This window comes from Onychomys torridus, chromosome 5 (genome assembly GCF_903995425.1).
Source record: "Onychomys torridus chromosome 5, mOncTor1.1, whole genome shotgun sequence".
Classification (NCBI taxonomy): domain Eukaryota; kingdom Metazoa; phylum Chordata; class Mammalia; order Rodentia; family Cricetidae; genus Onychomys; species Onychomys torridus.
Window position 1 is genome coordinate 64,896,911 of NC_050447.1, and position 24,831 is coordinate 64,921,741.

The 24,831-nt window shown below is 41.8% G+C and overlaps 1 protein-coding gene across 3 annotated transcripts in view; it reads right to left on the reverse strand.

The window, feature by feature from the left end:
* Window positions 1–24,831, reverse strand: part of Sfmbt2 (Scm like with four mbt domains 2) — a 181,266-nt gene that overhangs the window by 128,279 nt on the left and 28,156 nt on the right. For all 3 annotated transcript variants that reach the window (XM_036188305.1, XM_036188306.1, XM_036188307.1), the window contains exons 3-4: window positions 23,253–23,347; window positions 20,768–21,008 (exon numbers count right to left, since the gene is read on the reverse strand). In XM_036188305.1, the coding sequence (XP_036044198.1) occupies window positions 20,768–21,008; window positions 23,253–23,347 (336 nt within the window). The remainder of the gene's footprint in view (window positions 1–20,767; window positions 21,009–23,252; window positions 23,348–24,831) is intronic.

Consider the following 24,831-nt stretch of genomic DNA (forward strand, 5'->3'; position numbering starts at 1 on the left):
GAAGAAAGAGCACCTTTCTGGTTTTAATTTTTGGTACAGTTTGCTGAGAAGAGGTGTTGATTTAATTTTGGGTTTTACTCATTCCACAGACTTTCGGAAGGGGCATTTAACTTCCACTAAGGGCGTGTTTTTTAAATCAATGTTTGGCTCCACTTCTTAAAAAACATCTTGAAAATAAATAAAAAGCCTCCCTTTAAATTGCCATGACTTCTCAATGATTCTACACACACATGTGCAGAATTATCTATTAGAGACACATGCTAAAGTATTTACAGATGAACTGATATGATGTGTAGGATTTGCTTTTAAGCAGTAAAAGCCAGGGAAAGTGGGCGGCATATTGATTAAACAAAAAGACTGGCTTTGAACTGATCGTGGTTAGTGTTGGGAAACGAACATACAAGGTTCTGCCTGTTACTGGATATACTTAAATTTCCCATAATAAAAAAGTCTTCAAAGCAAAATTAGAGAGACATTCTGTCATTCATTATGAAAAAGGAAAGCTATAAACCACAGCAAGAAACTGTGATGCATACCATTTAGTAGAACATGCCAACAGAGTTGAGAATTTGAAGACAGTTTACTGTCTCGTTAAAAATAATTTATCATGTGTCCACAGTGAGCACGCCAAGATCTTCAAATGTAAACTTCAATAGTAATAAACAGATATTAATCTATAGAACCACAATATTTGTCTGACAAGCAAACCAGTAGGTATTACATGAGATAGTTTACATACTAGCAACTACAGCAAGTTAGGCATGTACACATGTGCTTGTCTGAGTTAGTTTAACTCATGGATTGAAGGGGAAGCTTCTAGAAGGGAATAAGACTCAGATACCACAATACTGAATCATATAGAAACTCTTGGAGTTCCCAGGAAATATGCATTTATTCAAGTTTATAATCATTAATGGTTTCACTGCTTTTGTTTTGTCTAAAACTATCATGGAATAACTGCTCAGATAAGCCACAATTTAAGCCATTAAGGGGCTAAATTAAGAGAAAAACAACTTCACTAAAACACTAATTTTATTAAACCATTACACCACCTTCTGAGGAAATTCTAGTAATATCTTTGTGAAAAGGAGTAAGGAGGAAAGAGACGGATATGTCCAAAGCCATCAGAAGAATAAAGGGCACAGAGAACCAATCTTAACATTGCTGGGATACGCTGATATTCTAACAGAGCAGCACACCATTCAGAGAATGGGGACAACAGAGTTGAGAGCAAAAAATACAACAACATTGATTGCAACGTCTACACTGTCGGGTCCTGTGGAAGCTGAGTATCTTAGTAGGTTGTTATGTAAGAGTCGCTGAGAGTTCAAGTTAAAAATGAGGCAAGAAAATGTTCATCTTTATTATGACTCTCATCTGCCAATCCAAAGATCAAGTACCAGTCACAATTATTCATATACTTATGAAGGAAGCCACAGTCAGTTTAATTAGAATAAATTAGTCATGGGACCTTTCATGCCTTCTTGATTTAATTCCTCATCCTGTTTGTGTATGCAGTGAGCTGCTTCAGAGAAAGAACATATTTGGCCTGTCTTCTTAATGCTCAACTAAGTTTTTTTACATGTTATGGCTTAGAGCTGTACACACAGGTAGGCTCCAAGAAGAAGGAGCAAAGAAATTCTCATTCATCTAGAATTTATAGTTAAATTGTTCTGGCAATAATGGGGTGAGGGTGGGGTTGAACTTGCTAGGCAAGGTCTGTCTCATGAACAAATATCCCAGCTCTTACAATTAATATTTCGAGCTATGGTTTATGGGTAACAACAGTCAAAAAAGGTTATGATATAATCTTGAGAAACCAATAGAAAAAAGAAACATATCAAACAAGCTAAGGACTTGACAAATGGTTCCAGGACAGCCTGAAGAGAAGAGAAATTGCTAATGCATGAACCAGAAAGTTAAGGACTCCACTTCTTGCCCAAGGGACAACGTGACTTCCCCTCAGGGTCAGAGCCAATGCACCTTACAAGGTTGAGGGTCTTCCAACATGGAGAATCATACCTGTAATCTAGCTATTTGGGAGGCTGAGGAAAAAGGACTGTGTTCAGGGCCAGGCAGGGTATCTTAGTGTATCACTATCTCAAATTTAAAACAAACAAAGAAGAATTGAAGGGCTAGAGATGTAGCTCAGGGGTAAAGTGTTTATTTAGCATACCCAAGGCCTTAGATCCCAACCCTAACAACACAAAAAGAAAAAAGAGAACATTCCAGGGTCTTACAAAAGGCCAAGTGTACACCCAGAAGTGGTAGGTTCCAAAGACCTTCCTAAAAGTCAGAAGTCCCTTCAAGAACATTCTTATACCTCTCACCAAAATTAGATCACAAACGAATCAGTTTTATGTCCTTCATTCTACACAAAGTCTACATCTACAGAATACATTCAGAGTCAAATGCCCTGCAGTAAGTAACCACACAGAGAAATCTGTTTTCCCTCTTCCCGGGCCACCAGAAAATACCATCACAACGTGATAGCATCAAGCTTTGGCTTGAGTGACATTCACCCTTTGTCCTAGCTTACTTCTCTGTTGCTCTAATGAAAACACTGGCCAAAAGCAACTTAGGGGAAGAAAGAATTTAGAAACCAAGACAAGAACTCCAGGCAGGAATCCAGGTGCAGGAACTGAAGCAGAGACCATGGAGGAGCTTAAGTCTCTAGGCTCATGTTCAGCTACATTTTTTTTTTTTTTGGTTTTTTTTGAGACAGGGTTTCTCTGTGTAGTTTTGCACCTTTCCTGGAACTCGCTTTGTAGTCCAGGCTGGCCTCAAACTCACAGACATCCACCTGGCTCTGCCTACAGAGTGCTGGGATTAAAGGTGTGTGTCGTCACCACCTGGCGTGCTACATTTTTATATAGCCTAGGCCTGCCTGCCTAGGGAGAATACTGCCCACAGTGGGCTGGGCTCTCCTATATAATTAACAATCACGAAAACGTCAAGTAGGTATGCCCATAGGCCAATGTGATGGAGGCAGTTCTAAGGTTCCTTCTTCCCAGATTCGTCACATTGACAACCAAGGTTAGCCATACCCTTCATCTGTTTCTGCACAGGAACATACACAGGAATAAAATTTTGATTCTTCCAGCATCAAAAGAGGCCCAAAATGTCAATACTGAGAAGACACTATGTGATTTGCAAGGACTTAGCACAACACTCAGTTCCTACCATGTTTTAGGTAAATAAAAAGGTATTGAAAAATGTTAATTCTACAATCCTCACAGTTCCAAATTCTTTTTCATTTTTCCTTATTTCAAAACTAAAGTCCAACTTTTGACTTCTAGCCTAATTTTGCATCTAACAGTTAACTATACATTTGTACTGCTGGCCATATAAAGTTTGCTTCAATCCTCAATGTTAAGTAATTGAGAAAAAAAGTAAGAAACAATTTGGTCAAGCCTGGGGATAGTGCTCAGTTGGTAGAGTGCTTGCCTACAATGCATGAAGCCCTGGCTTCCATTATCGATATCATGTAAGCCAGGCATGATAGCTCAAACCTGCACACCCAACGCTTATTTTTTGTTCTTCATTATCTAAGTAGATAATTATCTACAACAATTCGATCACAAATTAGTCAATGTTATAACCATAATTCTACACAAAGAACTCAGGAGGGTGGAGGCAAGAGGCTCAGGAGTTCAAGGAGGCTGAGGCCAGCTCGGTATACTTGCAACCCCTGCCCAATTCTTTTTAGCTAAATGAATATGCAGCACTGACCATTGTCCAGGTCCTCCCTCTTCTGTTTTATTATCTCCAAGGGAGCTAATGTCCCCACATTGTCTGACAAGCAGGCAGGTCTGTGTAGCCTAGCCTTGCCTAATTTAAATAATAATAAAATAATGAATAATAACAATACTTTAAAATTGCTTTTCGCTATAAAACCCCAAGGAAAGGGAAAATTAAAGAATGAAAATTCAAACAGGAACCAGGGTGGGGTAAGGGGGAGGCTCATTTATTTAGAAGTAGGGGAAAACATTGCAAAAGTAAGAAAATCTGTTTATTTAAAAAAAAACCCTTAAAATCTTAGTAAAACTTGAATGCAGAGCATTCTCTGAATAGAAGAGAAGACCCCACTCCTTTAAATGTTAACCGTCCCCTTTGTTAGTAGAAAGATCAGTTAAGGTGGGAAACAGACAAGCTCCTCAGAAATATTAAGGCTGATCTCTACATAAGTGTATTCAACATCAACAGACTTCTGCCAGCTCTCCTAATAGAAGTTTTAATTGATGTAAATTTGCTGGAGGATTATTTATGTTAACAGTCCCCGTGTTATCCTTCACAGACATTCGCCCGAGAAGAGCACATTAGCACACACACTTAACAGAAGGAACCATTAGCAATACTTACAAATCTAAAGATTCATGTACATGGGAGACTTCAGTTTTGGTGGACTAACAAATGTCACATCAGATGTGCAGCTGAAGAACGTGAAATGAACTTGGCTTTCATCTCACAAAACAAATCCCGTTAAATATTGTTGCAAATAACACTAAGCAAGATCTGTACACCATACCTTGGTCTCCAGAGAACAAAAAACTAAAAATTAAAAAAAAAAAAAATTAAAGAAAATGTGTTTTTAGCCTGACATTGATGTTGATGGTGCATGCCTGTAATCCCAACATTTGAAAGGTGGAGGTAAGAAGGTCAGAGGTCAGCCTTAACTTTGTATTTAGTTTCGAGGCCAGACTGTCAGAAGAAAGCAGGGAGGGAGAGGGATGGCCGTGGTGGGGGGGGGGGAGTGAGGGGTAGGAAGGGAATGAGGAGGAAGGGAGAGAAAGAGAGAAGCAGGACAGAGAGGGGAAGGGAAGCAGAAAAGAGAAGAAGGAGGGAGGAGGGGGAAGAGGAGAGGAAAAGTTCTTAACATAAGTTATTACTTTTGCTAATTCTTCATGGGCCTCCGCTGTTTGTTGGCATTGCAGGGGGGAGGAAGGGCGTCGGCACTGGGGGTCTGCAGCACTTTGTGATGGCCTCGAAAGAGAGTCATCACAAACCTGTTTGAGAAACAGGCTGACAGATGAGGACCATATGAAGTAACTATTCTTTGTGGAAAGAATTAATTACAGATTAGTTCAATGGTTATTCACTTCTTATAATTCAAGATAGGTTCTGGGGGTGGGGGTTCTTTTCCAAGCCATTATACAAATATGACATTATGAGCTTTCTAAAATTTTTTACATTGTTTAATCAACTACGTTCAGCAGCAGCTCTGTTCCTTGATAGAAGATAATCAAACAAATAATTACAAAACTCCTCAAAATCAACTTTCTCTTCACTTCCTCGGCCCTCCCTCTGATGAAATCTCTTCAGAAATATTAGCTTACAGGCTTACTGCAAACCACAGAAACATTTCAAAGGACAACTGTGCCTTGATTTGTGTAATTATTCAATTAGAAAAGCTGTTGGATATAAACGAAATGAAACTTGGGCTACTCTTTGGATAACAGGCATATCCTTTTAAACATTAACCTCTTAAAGGGAACGGCAGCTCTCCAACGCCAAGGCTTTGGGGACTAGTCTGTAGTATACTCAGAGTAGCAATAATACTGGACATGACACTGGGCTTACTGGAGTTTAGCTTTGTCTCTTTCCTTTTAAAAGAGGATCTCACTATATGACTGAGGCTGCCCTTGAACTCACAACCCTGCAATCACCTCTTGAGTGCTGGAATTGCAGGCATGTAAGAACACAAGCTCCTCAGGGCCTGTACATTCAGAAGTGTAGGAATGGCAGCCATCTCCTCAGGGTAAGGGTGAGACTCTGCAGTATGAGACTGGGCAACATCACTTCTGGGGACCACCTGTCACCTCTCTGGTCTGCATTCTGCCCTGATTCTGAAATATCAAGTCCATTTTTAACTTCCCTCACATGAAATCACAGCAGAGAAAATCTCAGGCTCCTTTCTTAGTCCCAAAGGTCATAAATGTGAAAATAAAAACCATCTAGTCATTAAAAACTGTCCCAGTTCAATTTCCAAATGTTTCGCACTGTCCCTCAATCCCTCAACTGGCTATATTAACTCAGTAACTCTCAGAGTTCAATCCCCAAACTGCCTTGGTTCATGGAACTACTGTTTGTCACTTAAAGCAGACAAAAGCATGCACTAGCACAACAGGGTGCTACACGGGGTTCCCTTTACCCTCCGGAGCCCCTTAACTGTGTTCACCAACGTTTGTCCCTGCCCACCACCTACCTAGAACTCAATGCCTAGGGACCATATTTTAAGGACCAAAGCTACCATCACCCAAGTTCTAGGAATCCCCTGTGTACACTACTTTCTCAAAGAGATAAGAAGATTGTCATTCACAAGTAGATTCTAAGCTGAAATAAGCCATCAGAGTCAGGATACACACCTCTTCTACCAAGCTTGCTTCAGTCAGGAAGTCGGGTGTGGACTCAAGTTCATGCCTATTCTCCCTATCTGCTTCTACCTACCCAGTGAACCAGAAGATGCCTTGATCCTTCCCAGCAGGTTTCTCAGCCTAGAACACACTCCTAGCTCAAGATTCTTCCTAAGGGGTCCTGTAATGGTTTGAACAGGAAAATTCTTCCACAGGCTCATGTTTGAATACATTGGTCCAACTGTTTGAGGATCCCGTGGAAATTAACTTTAGGTAGTGAAGCCTCTCTAGAGGAAGTAAGCCACTGAAAATAGATTCTTGGAGACATATTATCCTTAATCCCGTCTTGGTCTATGCTTCTTGGCTGCCATAAATTAAATAGATTTCCACCACACATATTGCCCTTTTCCATGATGTCCTACCCAGCTGCTCTGGGTAGAATGAACTGTCTCTAACTGTGAGCAAAAATAATCTTTAATAATTATCTCGTTTAAGTTGTATCTGTCATGAATTTTATTCACAGCTATGCAACAACAATTAGCATACAGGCATCATGCTGATGATGATCTTGTCTGTTCTGGCCAGTTCAAAGCCTCAGACTCAAATATGGATGGACCATGGATTTTCCATCTGGAGGCATCTGATGCAACCCTTCCAGGCAAGCCTTGTTTTACAACCATGACAGCTTCCCTACATTTGCCTTGTGCCTGCTAAGTGACTTCCCAAGTGACCATGAGCTGATCACCACAACTCAGTACATTTCAAAGAACACACTGTTTAACTAAACACGCATGTGCCAGGTCAATATTGGCACACTCCTGATGTTGGCCTTAGGGGCTTTACCATGTTTAAGGTGCCAGAATAAAGACTATTCCTGTCCGAGTACCTGAGAAAAGTTCTATCACACATTTGAACTCCCAAGCAAATGTCTTTTAAAGAGAGATGGTTGCTGACAACCCTCTTTTTCTCTACACCAGACCTTACTCCTGAGACTAGCCATTGCCAGGGCTTCCTACTTGGTAGATAGAAATCTGACAACTTTCATGAGAATTGCGTTATAAAAGACAATTCTTCTGCTTCATTATGTCATGGCTGACACTTTGGTCTGTACCCCACAGCCTCCAGATCTATGGGTGGGCTGTCTGTTCCTATGGAAGAGGTATTTATGTGCCTGCATGCAATATCCACTTATTCCAGCTGTCCTCACCTTCCCAGTCTGGCTGACAGTTGTCATTTATTTGTGACACAAGTAAGTGTGACTTGTTAGTTCTCCCTGCCAACATGAACCTGGTCTTAGACCCAAATACAATTGCTATTATTTATATGAGAACAGTAAGATTACAGAGAGATCACCAGGAGTGGGAAGATGGCTCAGTTGCTAGAGTGTTTTTCTTGCAAGCATGAGAACCTGTGCCCATTCCCAGAACCCACATAAAACATGCAGGAGTGGTGGCACATGATGGTAACCCTAACATGGGGGAGGCACAACAGTAGATTTCAGTGTCTACTGACCAATCAGTGTAGTCTAATGAGCAAGATCCATGCCAAGATAGAGACCGTATCTAAAAATAAGATTGACAGTGTTCCTGACAAATGACACTGGGGGTTGTCTCCTGGCCTTTCCTGTACACCCTCACACACATGCATGCTCACACACAACAGAGCGCTCCAATACACTACATATAAACACCAGTATTAACTAGTGTTGTGTTTTGTTGGTTTAGCTCAGAGGCTTTATCTCTTATCTGCATAAGAAGTCCTGGGCTTTAACTCTGTGCAAGCTTTTATAAGAAATTAAAAAGTGAATAAAACGCCAACCTCAAGCAAAAGGACGATGAGTGGGAAAATACAAATTTCTTATTGTCTCTTATATTCTTAGCACTGCCCTGAGAAATCTATGCAAATCAAATTTAATATATAAAATTATCAACAGGCCACAATCTTCAGCCCCAATCTATACCTGAGAGACTGAGGGTCAGAAAGTTTAGAAACTTTGAGATACCTCATCCAAGTTCATACATTTACAAGGTAAAGGAATTCCAAATGGATATACTTCTGACTACAAAATGTGCACAAGTCTTTATTCATACAATCAGATGAATGAGAGTTTGTATCTATAAACAACTTTAACAGAAAGCAAAAATAACTGTTTTGAAGGTACTATAGCCAAAATTCTCAGGTAATGGGGAAAACAGCAATTTTTGTCGGAACTCTGGACAGTGGCTGAAGCAGAAAGAAGCATTTCCAGCTAATGAGATGGTGGGACACACACACACACACACACACACACACACACACACACACACACACACACACACAAGTCTTCACAGCTGTATAGGAGGGCTCTGTCAGAATCCACAGAATGCAAGCTCCTGCTGATCACATGTCCCTGTCACAGCATTTCAGGTAAAGACTGAGGTAAAGGCCTTTGAGCTTAAAAAAGAAAAACATGCTGGCACTGGATCTTTCCACTCTACACATCTCTAAAAGTTGCAAGGTATTTACGTTAGGTCATCAATGGTTAAATTAGAAGGTTGGGCATCAGAGGAATGCAAATTCAAACTGCTTTATCTCACCCCAGTCTTGGCTGTTAGCAAACAAATAAATGTTGGCTAAGGTGTGAGCGGAAGAGGAACCCTTATTCAGTGATGGTAAGAGTTTAGGTTCAGCTGCTATGGAAATGAGTATGACATTTACACATATACACATTACACAGACCACAAAGAACAAAATATTGTAAAAATGTTATAATCATATCCATTATTTTGTATGCTAACATTAAAAAAGAGCTTCAGAAATTAAAACTAAATTAAATTTAAATTTAAAAGTATATGAGAATGCTATCCTAGTGGATTAGCCATAGCAAAGATGAAGGGAGCTGGGCTGTCACTGGCTAGAGGTTGATTGTATTACATCTGTGTTTCAATTAATACTTAGTAAGCTTATTAATCACTGTATCACATGGTCTCAACAAGAACAGAAAATGTAAGCTGTCAATAAACAACTGCCCACAGACTGGTAGAAAAATGTTTCCACTTCCATGGCAACAGTAATACAGTCTGTGAATCAACTGGAGGTATCACCCTGTGATAGAGCACACATTTAGCATGTATATGACCCCAGCACTAAAGGGAACCCAAAGCAGCAGCTGACAGCTATGAGAATTTCTGCCCATGGCTGCGCTGTCTTCTCTGCGTCAGCTCTAGTTTTCCTATTACAACTGAGTTGGTAGGATGCAGGAGGGACATACATACCCATATGCACATTAGACACACCACACCACAGATACACAGGAGGCGGGGAGAGAGAGAGAAGGAGAAAGTGAGGAAGGGAAGGAGAGAAGGAGGGAGGGGGAGAGAGAACACAAGCTCTAGTGCCTATAACATGCAAAGTTGGCAGAACGTCAAAGATGACTAAACGTAATTACAAGCCGAGTCTGGGTATTGTCCGCATAGGCCAGCAGCATTTAGATGAGAAACAAAGTAAGCACTTACCTAATCCATGGACAATTACATCTTATTCCAAGAAATACATTGACTTCGTTTTGCCTTCATTTCAGCAAAATCATTGTCAAGATAAAACTCAAGATTTTGGTATAACGTGTTGTATTCACAGAAATATCTTAATATTTTTCATCAAAAACTGCAAACTGAAGGAACAAAATTTTAAAGTGGTATAGATACATGTAAGGAGGGAGTCTTATGCAGCCTTGAATTTCTGATCCTCCTGCTTCTGCATCCTGAGTGATGGGATTACAAACATGTGCCACCATGCCCTATTTTATGTGGTGTTGGGACCCAAACCCAGGACCTCCTGAATTCTAGCCAAGCACTTTGCCCACTGCACTACACCCCCAGAAAACAGATTCCTTCTATTTTCCTTCTAAAAGCTACTACACAGAATGTCTATTATTTTATCATTTGAATCTACATATTAAAATCTGTAAATTTGAATTTTTATTTATGGATATCCAAAATCGAAGACAGTTAAAGTTAAATAATTTGTCTAGATTTTTTTCACAACGGATTTTAATTAAATGTGCTCATTAAAAAAAAAAACTACATAATTCTATCAATGAGGCCATGTCTACCCACTGCCAACATGAAAAACAAATCAAAATTGTCTTTCACCCACACCATTTCTGGAGGAACATCTACATATGAGACAGTAGCATGAATTAGTATGATGTAAACACAAAATCCAGTTTTGTTCAATATGATAAAATATGCACCAGATAATACATACAACTGTCACCAGCTCTTCCCTGACTGGGCAGGATAGCTAGGATCATAAATAGGACCAAAAAAAGGTGGGGAAGTGGTGCTTACTATTTTGCCGACGCAGCACTTCAGCAAAGTGATACTTGACATGAACAAATGCCATCACAGCTATGGATGGTTTCTTAGAGAAGTGATTTGGCCACTGACTTTTCTTTCACTCTGACAATGTTAACATCACAAGTCACAGTCCCCAGACTCGGCACTCTGAGTTAAGCTGGTTGCCTCCCTCACATGGGTGGGCCTCATTGAATCAGTTGAAGACATTCCAGAACAAAGGGCTCAGTTTATCTTAGCAAGAAGGAATTTTCCAGGAAAGGCCCTAGGGCTTCACCTACACCATCAGCTCTTCCTGCCTGGACAGGAGAGGGCCTCTTGGGCTCACACTGTAATTCTTTCTTAAGTCGCCTGCCTGGATGGAGTCCTATGTTCCAGTCCTTGCCATCTGATCTCAGACTCAACTCACCATACTAGCCTAAGCCAATACACACACACACACACACACACACACACACACACGCACACATACATATGCACATATACATATACACATGTGTGTATGCATATATACTTATGCACACATACATATACACATGTGTGTATGCATATATACTTACACACACATACATATGTATATCTATATCTATATTCACATCCTATCACTTCTCTCTCTCTCTCTGGAGAATCCTAATTAATATTAAATCCATCTCTGAGTCCCACCATCTTAGTGCTCAAGACTTTGGATTGAAAGTTGTATTCAGTGAGCCTTAAAATAATCTCGGGCTCAGAAGACACATGCAAGCCAAGCCTTCCCTTACTGCAGGGTGAGAAGGCAAACTCTCTTCTGGAAGGTCTGCAAACCGGAAGGACTGAGCTGCAGATAGTCCGGAATGAAGGGGCTGCCAGCACTGGAGACCTGACTGTGGACTAGAGGCCCAGCCCTGGAGTGGAGAAATCACCAGAGAATTTGTGGCTATGGAATGGAGGCATGGCCCAGAACATTGATCCATGAGCCAGCTTTAATAAAAAGTACAGGAGGTGCATGTTCTGAAGACCAAAAGGCCAAACCGCACTGGGCACAGCTCACCAGCCCAATGGATTAATGGAGGCACAGTGGGCAGAGCTGGAGACTCCAGGCTACGGGTGGACACAAAGGAGGGCAATGAAGTGAGATCGAGGACAAAACCATCAGATGTTCCAGCAAATAAGCTGAGTCCAGAGGACTTGTGTGTTGCAGGTGCCATGAAACTTTCCCCACAGAATGAACCTCAACTGTATGTAGGGTCCAACCGGAGCAGGAATTGGGCCGCTTGGAGCTGATCCTATGGCTGAGGCCATGTCGTCTGAGCAGGATAGGAACAGGATCTCTGGATGAGGGAAGAGGAGGGCAACAGGAGGCATTTGCCAAGTGAGACCAGGGCTCTGACAGTGAAGGAGATAAAAGGAAATAACAGGGGAAGGAGTTACCAGAGGCCAAAGAAACACACCAGAGGAACTCACGCTGGTGGTCCACACAACCACACGCATGCTCGGTTTATAGTACATATGTCGCTCAACTGAGAAGCTACAGAAAATAAGTGCACTTATGACTCACAAGAATAGAAAATCTGCTCCTGGCTTTGCGCTTACAGTTTTCATGCAACAAGGGAAAACCCAAATAGCATCTGATCCAATTTACATAACTTTACATAATTTCATGATTACCATTCACCAAAGAAGTTCCAGACCACAGCTCTTCCGTTTATTTGCCGCCAAAAAAGACAAGATGGGAAACACTCTGGGCAAGCAGCTTCCCACTCTGCTCTTAAAGATCATAAGAAGAAGCCGACGGCTTATCTCAGAGAGTGCTCCTAATATTCCGAGTTTGCCCATTCTCATACAAAATCTTACAGAATTTTACCAGTAACCAAACAATGATTGACACCAACCCACCCCAAGTATTTTCAAATCATTGATTTCAAGACTGGAAATAGTCACCCTTGAGTTAAATCTATACTGCAAGTCATCTGATTTAGGATCAGCCACATTCTCTTCAAATGTGGAATAAAAAAGCCACCAGCCAATTTACGTGGTTTCTCTAAGGACAGGATTAAACACTTAGAACTACAATAGATAGGCACACAGTAAGAAATAGTCTGCTTTGGAAAGCTGAGGCAATGGCTAAGCTCAGCCAAGAACCTATTGTACAGGCACAAGGGACTGAGTTCATTCATTGTCTCCAAACCCACATTTAAAAACAAACTTAACATGATGATATGCACTTATAATCCTACCACCAAGGGGACAGGACAGGCACATCACTGACCAGCCAACCTAGACAAAATCAACCAGCCTCAGGCCAATGAGAGACAGTGTCTCAAAAACCAAGGTGGTTCGTGGCTGAAAAATGATACTTAAGGTTGACCTCTGTCCTTCACACTGACATACATATATATGTAAACATGCCTGCACATATGCACTACATATAGATAGTAGATATAGGTATAGATATCTGCTTTTAATTGGAGCACTATGCTACAAACACAAAATTCCAGATTGATTTTTTTTTTTTTTTTACTTTACAAGACAATGACAAAGGGAGAATAGGGTACAGTAGCTGTCAGGAGACAACACTAACACCACACAGGGATAACCAAGAGAAAAGACCAGCTGGGCACAGTGACCCATGCCTATAATCCCAGCACTCAGAAGCCTGAGTCAAGAGTATCATGAGATTCAGACATGCTGGACTGTATATAAAAAGTACAGCTGCCCCTTGATGCACAAAGGGGATTGAATTGGAGACTCTATGAATTCACGGATGCTCCATCCTCATGTAAAATCATATGAGATTTATATTCAGCCTACGCATGTGCTTTGTGGGAATCTCTAGATTGCTTATAGTACCTAATGCAATATAAAGCAGTGTAAATAGATGCTGGGGTGAACTGTTTAGAGAACAATAGGAAAAAAATCTGTACCTGCTCAGAACACATGCAAATTTTTTGTTTTAATATTTTTTCACTATGTGGTTGGTTGAATCTGCAGATTTGAAATCCACAGAGAGCAGATGTATTCTTTGTTCACTCATGAATATGTCTGCCCTACATAAGAACCATCAAAACCGCCTCCACTCCTTTGGTCTCCATTGTTTTTCCTTCCAGAAGCTAAAGAACAACTCTGGCTCCTGTTTCTTTCAGAGTCCTTTCATAGATCTCATTCACCACATTTCTTTGAATTCTTACATCTGGAACTTTGTTCTTATTTTGAGACAAGGTCTCATGTAGCCCAGGCTGGCCTCAAATTGGCCATGAACGCCTGATCTTCCTGCATCTGCCACCTTCCTACATGTTGCCATTACAGGTATGTGCCACCATGCCAGGTTAAGCAGGACATTTTTGAACTGAGAGAAAGCTTGAGATTGTTGATCCAACAGTTTGTTCTTCATGGTTTGACAGCTCTCAGGTCACATGCATGGAGACTGTACAAAGATATCTGCAGTCCTCTTGATCCCATGCCTGATGCTCAGGCACAAAGAATACACATACAAGACATACCAGGCCAAACAAAAAAACAAAACAAAACAAAAAAAGGGAGTCCAGGGAACAAATGACCATCTAAAGAGGTGGCTGCTGTAGGTAATTGCTGCCCTGTAGAATGTAGACTCAACTGCCTATATACCTTTTAATTTTTTTCAGAGCCCAAATAATTAAGTTTTTAACGATGTTGTTTGAAAATGAATTATTGTTTAAGACGAAACATACAGAGACAGACAGACAGACAGACAGACAGACAAAGAGAAGAAAGAGAAAGAGACTCACATACATATATGCTCATGACTGTTCACAAGCCAACTTCACTCAACCCTACACTATGGTGAATATCTATACAGACTCTGCACCTGCTCAAAAAGGCTTCAAATCCATGGGAGTTATTTTAAAAGGTCTCCTGAGCCCACATAGAAGGATTACTTTGTTGCCTGCCAGCATCTTCTCTCATGCACCATTCTGAAAAGCTAGCTTTGGAGCAAGGTGTGTTGGCACACACCACACACCTATAATCTCAACACTTAGAGGAGCCTGAGGCAGGAAGATTGCCACAGATTCAAGGTCAATGTCATCTACATAGTGAGGTCCAGGCAAGTTAAGGCTAGAGAGTAAGATTCTACTTTGAAAAATAAGAAAAGTGACTTTTGACTAAAAGATTTAAAAAAACAACTATTATTAATTTATTTACTGTCATATTTACCAAATATACTCTATCTTTTCTTATACCAATATTATTTTATACTCTTCACATCAAATTACCTAATAGTTAATGAGTGTCTCCATGCTTCCCTCAACTCCAAATATTCAATTAGAGAAAAGACTGACCTAGCCAGGCATGGCAGGAGAAATCTGTAATTCCAGCCCTCAGGAGGCTGATGGAAAAGGATTGTGGGCTTGGGGCCATAATCATTAGTAATTTTTGTTAATAAACAAGATCTCCAAAGGAAAAATATCACTAATATTATTAAAATGTCATTTTAAATCTTTAAGTTTTTAAAATGAATACTCTCTGGCTAGGAAGATGGCTCAGTGATTAAATGCTTTCTAGAGTTAGGATCTCCAGAGCCTATGTAAATATCGGGCAGCCATGGCAGCCTGGCCTGTCCACTCCATCTTCAGAATGCAGAGAATCCCCTGAGGGTAGCCATATTAGGAAGCTCTGAGTTTGAGTGAAAGAGCCTGCCTCACTAAATAAGGTAGAGAAATGGAGGATGATTCCGAGTATCAGCTTCAGGCCTTCACATGCCCGGGCACAAACATGCACACACATCTATTCACATGTGTCCCCACCACATAAGCATACTACACACATGTGCGCACTCACACATACACACAAAAAATAGGAAAAGAAAAAAATAAATAAACTAAAAATGAATAGTCTCATAAAGCCTCAAATTCTTTTCCTCGTAGCCATGCTTAAGCAATGGCCGTGGACAAGTGTGTCCTTGTGTCAAGACATTTCAGTTCAGTGGTCACCTGGTGGCAACTCTTGCTTACAATCAACTAGAGTCCTCACCATGCCAGAGAACTTGGCAGATCTACCCACATGACAGAAGGCCATCTTCACACTTTCTCCTCATACTTCATGAATATACATTCCTTTATTCAAGTAAGTTATATATATTAACTAACTCCGGTAATGGTGATTCCACTTTGAAATGGCAAATACAGTCATTCTGGCAAGCCTGCAGGTGTTTGCAATTCAAATTACAGAAATTTTAATAATGGCGAAAATAAAAATTAGTGGCAGGACGCCTCAGGCACTATAATTCCAACACTCTTATTGCAGCAGTCGAAAGCACATATAAATACTTGCCTGTTTAGAAGCAGAGGGCTTTTACTGTCCTGCATCTTCACAAATATTCACCTGCAATCTCACCCAGGAGCATCCTTAAAGAATTCAATAGGCACCATTCGGAACATCAGAGAACCAAAGCTCTCGGGCCCCTGACATTAAGAGGTAATGTCGCTACTTCTGAATATATAACAATGAAAACAGTCATCGGATTAAATGATTTCCGTACATTATCACCATAAACAATAATTATTTGGCAGCTGCCCTTTGCGAGAGTGGTGCACACTTGTGAATAAATCAAGCCTTATTGATTTACTAAGCCAAAACGCTTTCCATTTTGCTCTGCTAATAGGAGCTCTAATCCCTCGCTGCACTTAGTGAGGCTTTAATGTAGTACGTCTCTTAATACTTTTAATATGAAAGATTAGCGCTGGGTAGCCCCGGAGCAGGAACACGGCGCTCTCAACGGCCAATTGGCCACTGAACTCAGTTGTCTTTGAGCGTGTCCTTGTTAATGGAGTTCTCTGACTGCTGATGAGAATCACACTATAATGACATGAACTGGGAATGTTGCCCTACTGATTTTCCTTACTAAATTTAACAGATTGATGAAGGCCTGCATTCGTTCAAAGATAAATTAAAATAGTGCAGCAGGAAGACATAGTACTGTGACTAGGTCTTTGTGCCCCATCAAACTGGCATCTAAAGTAATAAAATCTGGATTTGGGGATGTAGCTTGGTTGGTGGAGTGTTTGCTTTAGGACGCACAAAGCCCTGGCTTCAGTCACCAGTGCCCCATAAAAACCCTGTATCAAACAATGGATCCATCAAATTGCTCTTTTTTGATACAGAGACAACTTTAGATAATCCAAAGATCGTGAACTCAGCAACTTCCAACCTCCTTTTTCTCCTCGCACAGAACAGTAGGCAAAAGCCCACATACTCCAAGCTGTCAACTACCATTTGTTCCCTGACCACTCATTGGGGAACTAGAAACTCTTAGTTATCTAGATTGAAAAGGGGAACTAAACTCTCAATTATTGATTAAAGGACATTCTACCCAGGCAACCACAAGCATATTCTATCCGAGATATGTCATGGTAGATAGCTTTTCATTGTTAACTTGCCCAATTGGGAATCACTGAAGGAGTCGATTGAGGAATTGTCTAGATCAGGTTGGTCTACAAACATGTCTGTGGGGGACAACTATCCTGGTGTTAGCTGAGGTAGGAAGACCGACCCTGAATTTAGAGGGTCCATCAAGTGAAATGATGCCATGGACCCTGGCCTGTGTAAAAGTATTGGAGGCCAACAAGGATGTGTTAATTCGCTCACTGCTCTTGACCGGCTGTGGTGCTTTCAGCTCCTGCCTTGACTTCTCCATCACAGTGGGCTGTAGCCTGGAATTGTGACCCAAATAAACCTTTTCTTCTCCAAGTTGCTTTTGTTAGGATATTTCATCACAGCAACAGAAATAAAACCAGAATATATGCCATGATCCAACAGGGACACTGGCATTTGTTCCTGTGCTTTTTGTAGATTCCTCAGCTGACATGGATGGATCCTAATCCTAACACAAGCTCCATACTTCACTCCTAAAATAGAAAAGCAAGCAATCATACTTTTCTCCTTTAATTAGAATCCCAAATGCAGGGAGGGTGGACCAGGTAGCCCCCTGAGATAACAATACAGAATTCCCCACTTCAAAGATGGACTGCCAGAGAATGTTGTACAAGCCTCTCAGAAACATTAGGGTCTCTGATTGCTATTTCATATTTTGCAATGCCTTTTAAATTCAATCAAAACAAAGATAAAGATCTTTCAGGCACAGTTGCAGTATGGCAGTATGTATCGTATTAACTCACTGAGAAAACCATACAATAAAAACCCCATTCCAAACACAGATCCCCCTACTCCCTGTAGGACTACCACTGCCTTTGGTTATGAAGCAATAATTATCCCTCCCCACAGCAATCAATAAAACCTCTTGCCCCATGAACCTGCTATTTCCTGACTTTGTTCTCTGAACTAAAGATGCCCAAGTCGTATTGATTACATAGTAAATTTTTTTAAGTTCTTTACAACATAGCACTGAAAAAATCCTCAAGCTAACATCACTCGCTGTTGTTTTAAAAGACTTCTCATCTTTCCATCACATTAATGGTCACCCTTTTTCTAGGATTTTTCCATTTTTCATTTTCATCTTGTCATTTTAAGGGCAACTTTGTCTTGGCTAATAGCACAGAGTCTGCAGGATACAAATTTGATGGTATTTCTGAGACTTTGACAACTGCCATATTTTTCTTCCAAGTGAGAGAGGGGAGCTGATGAATCCACAGTGCCTTGTCTCTCCAGGGACAGCAGGGACCATCCCAGATGAACCCAGGAGCTCTCAGAGTACTAACTTCGAACTTGAGAACTCTGTAGATGGCGTCATAAAAGCAGCTACTGTAAAGTGCCACCAGGCTGGGGAGAAGAAGGCAGAATGTCCTAGAGGATAAAGGTGCCTGCTGCCAAACCTGAGACATACATAGGAGAGAAATGACTCCTGTATGTTGTCCTCTGACTTCCACACACATACACATGTGTGCACTTGCACACACTCACACACACACACATACAAATAAATTTTAAAATGTGATTAAAAAAAAAAAAAAAGGTAAATTGATGGTTATGGTAGGTGAGAATGGGGAATAACGTTGGAATGATAAAGACACCCCAGACCTTGATAGTCTGTTTGCACAACATTGTGAATATGGTACAAATCACTGAACTTCAAGGGATGACTTTTATGGTACATGAATTATGTTTTAAAATTATACAGGGCTCAGGGCACAGCTCAGTTGTAGAGTGTTTGCTTAGTATTCTCAAAGTCCTTGCAACATTAATTAATCAATTAAGTTACATTAAACACACACACATAATTGAGATGTGAGTTACATTAAGGTCCCAACAGCCTTGTTTATGAGCACAGATTGGCTCTGACCTCAGGGACCAGTGGGAGAAGAGGAGGAGGAAGGAGGTTAAGTAGTTCCAGGCATAGGACAGAACAGACACAACGATGCAAAAGGATGCCCTCTCTCTCTTTCTTCTGGGACAATAGGGGGTCATGATGTCAGCTGAGGTCAAGGCAATGGATTCAACCCTGACAAATGTCACAGAAAGGCAACTCTTGAGCTTCAGCCAATTTATGACCCCTCTTTAGCAAGCCATCAATTATGCATAACAAAGGAATGAAATAAAAGCCACAGGCCATTCTTCCACATCAGAAAAATCATACCAGAGGTTGGGGTGGGAGGAATCATAGGAGAGAGAAGAGAAGGGAGAGGAGAAATGAGAGGAGAGAGGGAGGGGAAGGAAGATGGAGAAGAAGAAGGAGAAGGAAAGAGATTACTCCAAAGGAAGAGCAGCCAGCTGGGTACAGAGATCATGGAATACCCTTGGGAGCCAGTAGCAACGCCGCTGGATACCACTGATGCTACAATAATACAATAAGACATAGATCAGAGTCAAATACTTGTTGAACTCAGTTCTCACAGACCCATAGGAGCTTAGTCAGTTCTTCCTTCCCTGCAGGAGCCCTCAACTTCAGCACTGCAGGGAGGTTGAACCTGGTAAAATGTCCCGTGCATTGAAGGAGGTTCAGGAATGTCTTTGGCTTGTTCTCACTAGGTATTGGTAGCATCTCCCTCTCATCAGGCCAAAAGAGAACTCCCAGTCATTGCCAGATGTCTCCTGGGGGAAAACCTGCCCTAATAAGAAACCATTGTTCTGTGGCGACTAAACTAATCTCGTGTCTATATGACCTTGGACCACTGTTTTGAGTGATGTCAGTTCTCATCAGCTTAGCTTTCCTTCTGTTTCATAGCCTCAGTCTCCCCACAGTAATAAAGGTCAAAAACTAAATGCAGAGCTAGGGATGTGACTCAGTTGGTAGAGTGTTTGCTGCGCATGCAGGAAGCCCTGGGTTGAATCCTCAGCACTGCATAAATGGGCCAGTAGTGGCAAATGTCTATAATCCCAGCACTGAGAAAGTAGAGGCAGAAGGATCAAAGGCAAGGTCATCGCTCTGGGCTATGTAAGACCTTGTCAAAAGCAAGGCAAGGCGGGGAAGAGAAAAGAAAACAAGCAAACTTTAGAAAGATGCCTATGTAAGGGAACTGAAGAAGTGGCTCAGTGGTTAGGACCATGTACTGCTATAGTAAAGGACCCGAGTTCGGTTCCCAGCACCCAAGTCAGGTGGTTCACAGCCTGATCACCTGCAACTCCAGCTCCAGGGGATCCAATGCCCTCTTCTGGGCTCCTGAACTCAGGTATGTTCAGCTACACACAGACACATACACATAGTTAAAAATAAATTAATGAAAAAAAGAAGTCTCTTGCAAAAGTCAATACTCTAAAATGGCAGAAAGGTAAAAGCAACACATCTAATCCCCAGAGCGCCAACCCCCCCCCCCACCCCGCTCCCCCACCTCCCCCACGTGCCCCCCTCCCCCCCTCTCCTTAGCATCCAGCTTAAGTTCCTTTCCTATCAGCCAAAGACAAGCTGAGAACTTGTCTTGACCCATTTTTCCTCCTGTATGACCCAACTGGCTGGCTGAAGACCAATAGCATTTCTAGTATACAATAACCCACCCACCCCCTACCCCACAGCATCTGCTAGGTAATAAAGCCCCAGATGTCTCAGAGAAATGGGAAACCTTTGCACGAAACCCACTCAGGGTTTTCTAGAAGGTTCTCTCTGCCCTTTCAGCAAGGACAGGCATCATGAAGAGCAACCTCTTTGATATCAAAGCCTTCGATATGTGAGCTCACCATCCGGGGGCATCAACACCTTGTTGTTCTGTGTGCACCACCCCACAGGGTGCAGATCTGCTATAATCACGTCACACCAGAAGTCAGCCCTTCGGTCTTCCCCATAACCACAGTAACGCAGAAGCAGCAGCTGTCCACAGGTGGTGATGATGGTGGCCACCCAGTAAGTGTCCGGATCGTTCTTATTGGCCACCTCCAACTTCATTCCCGGCTGGAAGTTACTCTGAATGCTGATTTCCACCTTGAGACATCAGAAACACAAGAAAACCATAATCACACTAGTCATGTGCCTCCAAAGGTTTGAAGAACTACTTAAGCAGAGAACATTTTAAAACAGTGCCTCTGCAGCCCTAACTTGGGCATGTACTTAAGACAAACAGAACATGAGCCTCCAACATAAGGCTAAGTCTTATGGAAGCCACATTCAAAGGAAAGATAAAATGGATTTTCATTTCAATAGTTTGTCATTTCGATATGAAATTTATACCACAAAAAGTGAATGAGCCAGGAATGGTGGTGCACACCCATCACCCCAGCAGTCTAGAGGTCAAGGCACAAATATCCTAAATTTAGGTCAACTTGGGTACACAAATAGACCCCGTCTCAAAAACACCAAGGGGGGAGCAAGTAAATGAGGGATGAACATGTTGCTGTGGGTAGGATGCTGGCCAAACATGCAGGAAGTCTGGAGTTTGATCCCAGCACTACATAATTCAAGGGGGTGGGGCAGGCAGGTGGAGGCAGAAGGATCAGAAGTTCAAGGTCATTCTTGGCTACATGGTAAATTTGAGACTAGACTGGGATACATGGGACCCTGCATTTGAAAAAAAAAAAAAAAAAAAGGTGAGGGCTAGTGTTTTTGAACAAAGGCTCTCAAGATCTTGAGTTCAATGAACAGCAAATTTCAATTCCAGCTACATACTCCTCTATGTAATTCAATTTTTCTATGTTCCAGGAGCTACCGCTAGGATGAAAAAGAAACTAAAAAAAGGTTTCCAGCCTGGAGGTCTCTGCATTCCAAAGCCAAGAAAGCAATGGGACCATCAATCAGTCATCTGTGAAACTGAGGCTACTTTTCCTGTCAATCTTGCACACAGGCCTGGGGACAGCCTACATCTGGAAGGGTAGATGCCAGCATCATCCTTCAGGAATACAGACATCCTAAAAGATGAGCTCATGGTCATGAGAGCCTTCTCCATTTGGTGGCATCTACTTCGGCTGAAAAGGACCTGAGAGAAGTGGAGAATCAGGGAATGGAGGTGACTCATGACTGAAGACATGACTTCACTGCACAGAAAAGAAGGGGAAAGTTGTTGTTGATCACCCTTCTTTCCCGAACTGCCTTCAGGAAGTCACCAGGCCATCCCAGCATCTTGTCAGCCGGGCTTCTGCAGGGTTGTGATCCCAGCTGTATAAGCCAGAGAGTCCCTGCTTTCACTGTATGGGTACAACCGTGACCAGAATAAACCACAGCCTGGTGAGTACAGAGAAGAAGGGAGGGCTGTAATCTTACACATTTAATAAGCTCCCAAATTCCCTTTCAAAAGAACACTCCACTTCTGAGTAGAACTTAATATGGCTTTCTTATTTCAGCTGAGGAGCCAGAAGAAGCTTAAGAAAGTTGAGTTGTTGTTAGGGTAGCCTGATGAGAAAACAGATCTCTCAGAAGTAATTTTTTTTCTTTGCTAAATAGTCTCACTTAAGAGTTTAGTTAGGGGGGCTATCATCCTTTCCATGCTAGACCTGTAGAAACAAAAGTTCACACCTAAGAAAAATCTGGCAAGAACTCATGTTTCTTTTTCCTAGGGTAGGTCCCCCAGTGGACATGCTAGCCAAATTATACAAACATATTATTAAGGAGAACGACCTTTGTGATACATACATTATCAGAATACCTATCGTGATTCCTCCCACCCGACTTATCTTCCCTCTAAAGCCTAGAAAACTCTAATGTGGCTTTATAAAAATTATAGTATCAACTTAAAAAAAAAAAATCTCACATAGCTCAGGCTAGCCTGGAGATCCCTATATAGCCCGAGACTGAAGTGCTAATTCTCTTGCCTCCACCTTCCCAGTGCTGCAAATACATTAATGCACCACAACACCCCATTTTAGGCCATGCTGAGGATCAAATCCAAGGCTTCATGCTATTAGGAACGTACTCTATCAACTGAATCAAGTCCCAAGGCCCAAATATCACCTGATTATAAAATATATACAGTCAACACACCTACAAAGAAGACATTAATGTAACATCTTGCCTAACTCGCTGGCTTTTTGTGGAACTCAAGCTGTGGCCTATTTCATGTGCAGCTATCTGGGAACAACCAAACTTCCCCATCTCCCCTTCTTCCTATAAAGTCTTGGCTGCATTTCCACTCCACTTTTATTCTTCTCTTCTGACTGGTTCCTGAATCACCCAACAGATCCCTTTCCCTTCCCTCCCACAGACCAGAAGGGATGAGCTGCTCAATGCTTGACTTACATGCCTGAAGGATGAGTGTGGCACCGCCCTGGTGCCTGTTTCTTCCAAATAGTCTCCCCAGCTAAAGCCGTTTTCCTCCAGGCTGGAATCTTCCTCTGCAGAAACAAAACAAAACAAGAATATCAAAACTAGGGCAAAGCATGCCTGGGAGACACAAACTGATTCAGCGCTTTAGAGGAGATGGCTGAACTCTCTGAAAAGCTTCACCTTGCTATTGTAGAAATATTGAGTTTAGCCGGACAGTGGTGGCGAATGCCTTTAATCCCAGCACTCGGGAAGCAGAGCCAGGAGGATCTCTGTGAGTTCGAGGCCAGCCTGGGCTACCAAGTGAGTTCCAGGAAAAGGCACAAAGCTACACAGAGAAACCCTATCTCGAAAAACCAAAAATAAATAAATAAATAAATAAATAAATAAATAAATAAATAAATAGAAATATTGAGTTTTAAAAGGGAAAGGGGAGCTAGGGAGATGGTTCCTTTGGTAAACTGCTTGCTGTCCAAGGATGAGGACCTGAGTTCAGACATCCAGAACCCACATAAAAAGCCACGCTGGGTAACACACGTATGTATGTAATCAAAGGGAGACAGACATGAGGATCCCTGGGGCTCGCTACGCATCCAATCTAGCTAAATCAGTGAGCTCCAGATTCAATGAGAGAGTCTGCCTAAATAAACAAACAAATAAATAAATAATACGGAGAGTAATTGAGGCTAGCCAGCTTTGATGTCAGGCTTGCAGAAAGAGACAGTGACAGAGACAGAAATACAGACAGAGACAGAGACAGTGAGACAAGAAGTGACAACACTGATCCCTTGTCAAAATTAACAGCAACATTTGTGCTTTCAAGTCAAACGAACAAGAGCAGTCTTAAAGCTAACGCGGGTGAGCCTAACATTAGCCACAGGAGACAGCTCCTTTGAGGAGACTGAAGGAAACAGAAGGGACTCGTCAACGTGTGTGCCAAGATACACACAGGCACCAAACTGCCCACCCACTAAGGCTGCAGACTGGACAATACAAGACCTATAAAACTGTGACTTCGGTAACATTTTTTAAAAAAAATCAGTCGGGCTGGAAAGTGGACTCAGTGGTTAACAGTGCTTCTGCATGGGGCTGGAGAGATGGCTCAGTGGTTAAGGGTACTGGTTGTTCTTCCAGATGATCCTGAGTTCAATTCCCAGCAACCACATGGTGGCTCACAACCATCTATAACAAGACCTGGTGCCCTCTGCTGGCCTGCAGGCATATATGCAGGCAGAACACTGTATATATACTAAATGAATAAATCTTTTTTAAAAAGGAGAAAAGAAAATTATTTTATATAAAAAAAAAAAGAGTGCTTCTACTCTTGCAGAGGCCCTGAGTCTGGTTCCCAGCACCCACATCAGGCAGCTCACAAGCACCTATAATTCCAGCTCCAGGGGAACCACCGCCCTCTCTGGCCTCCACAAACACTCCCATGCACATGATAACAGGCAGATACCCACGCACACAGAGAGACAAATAAGTAGAATTACAGAAGGATCACCTGAGTAAACTGAGGCCACCCAGCCAGTTATCAACAGAGCAGAGCAGCTGC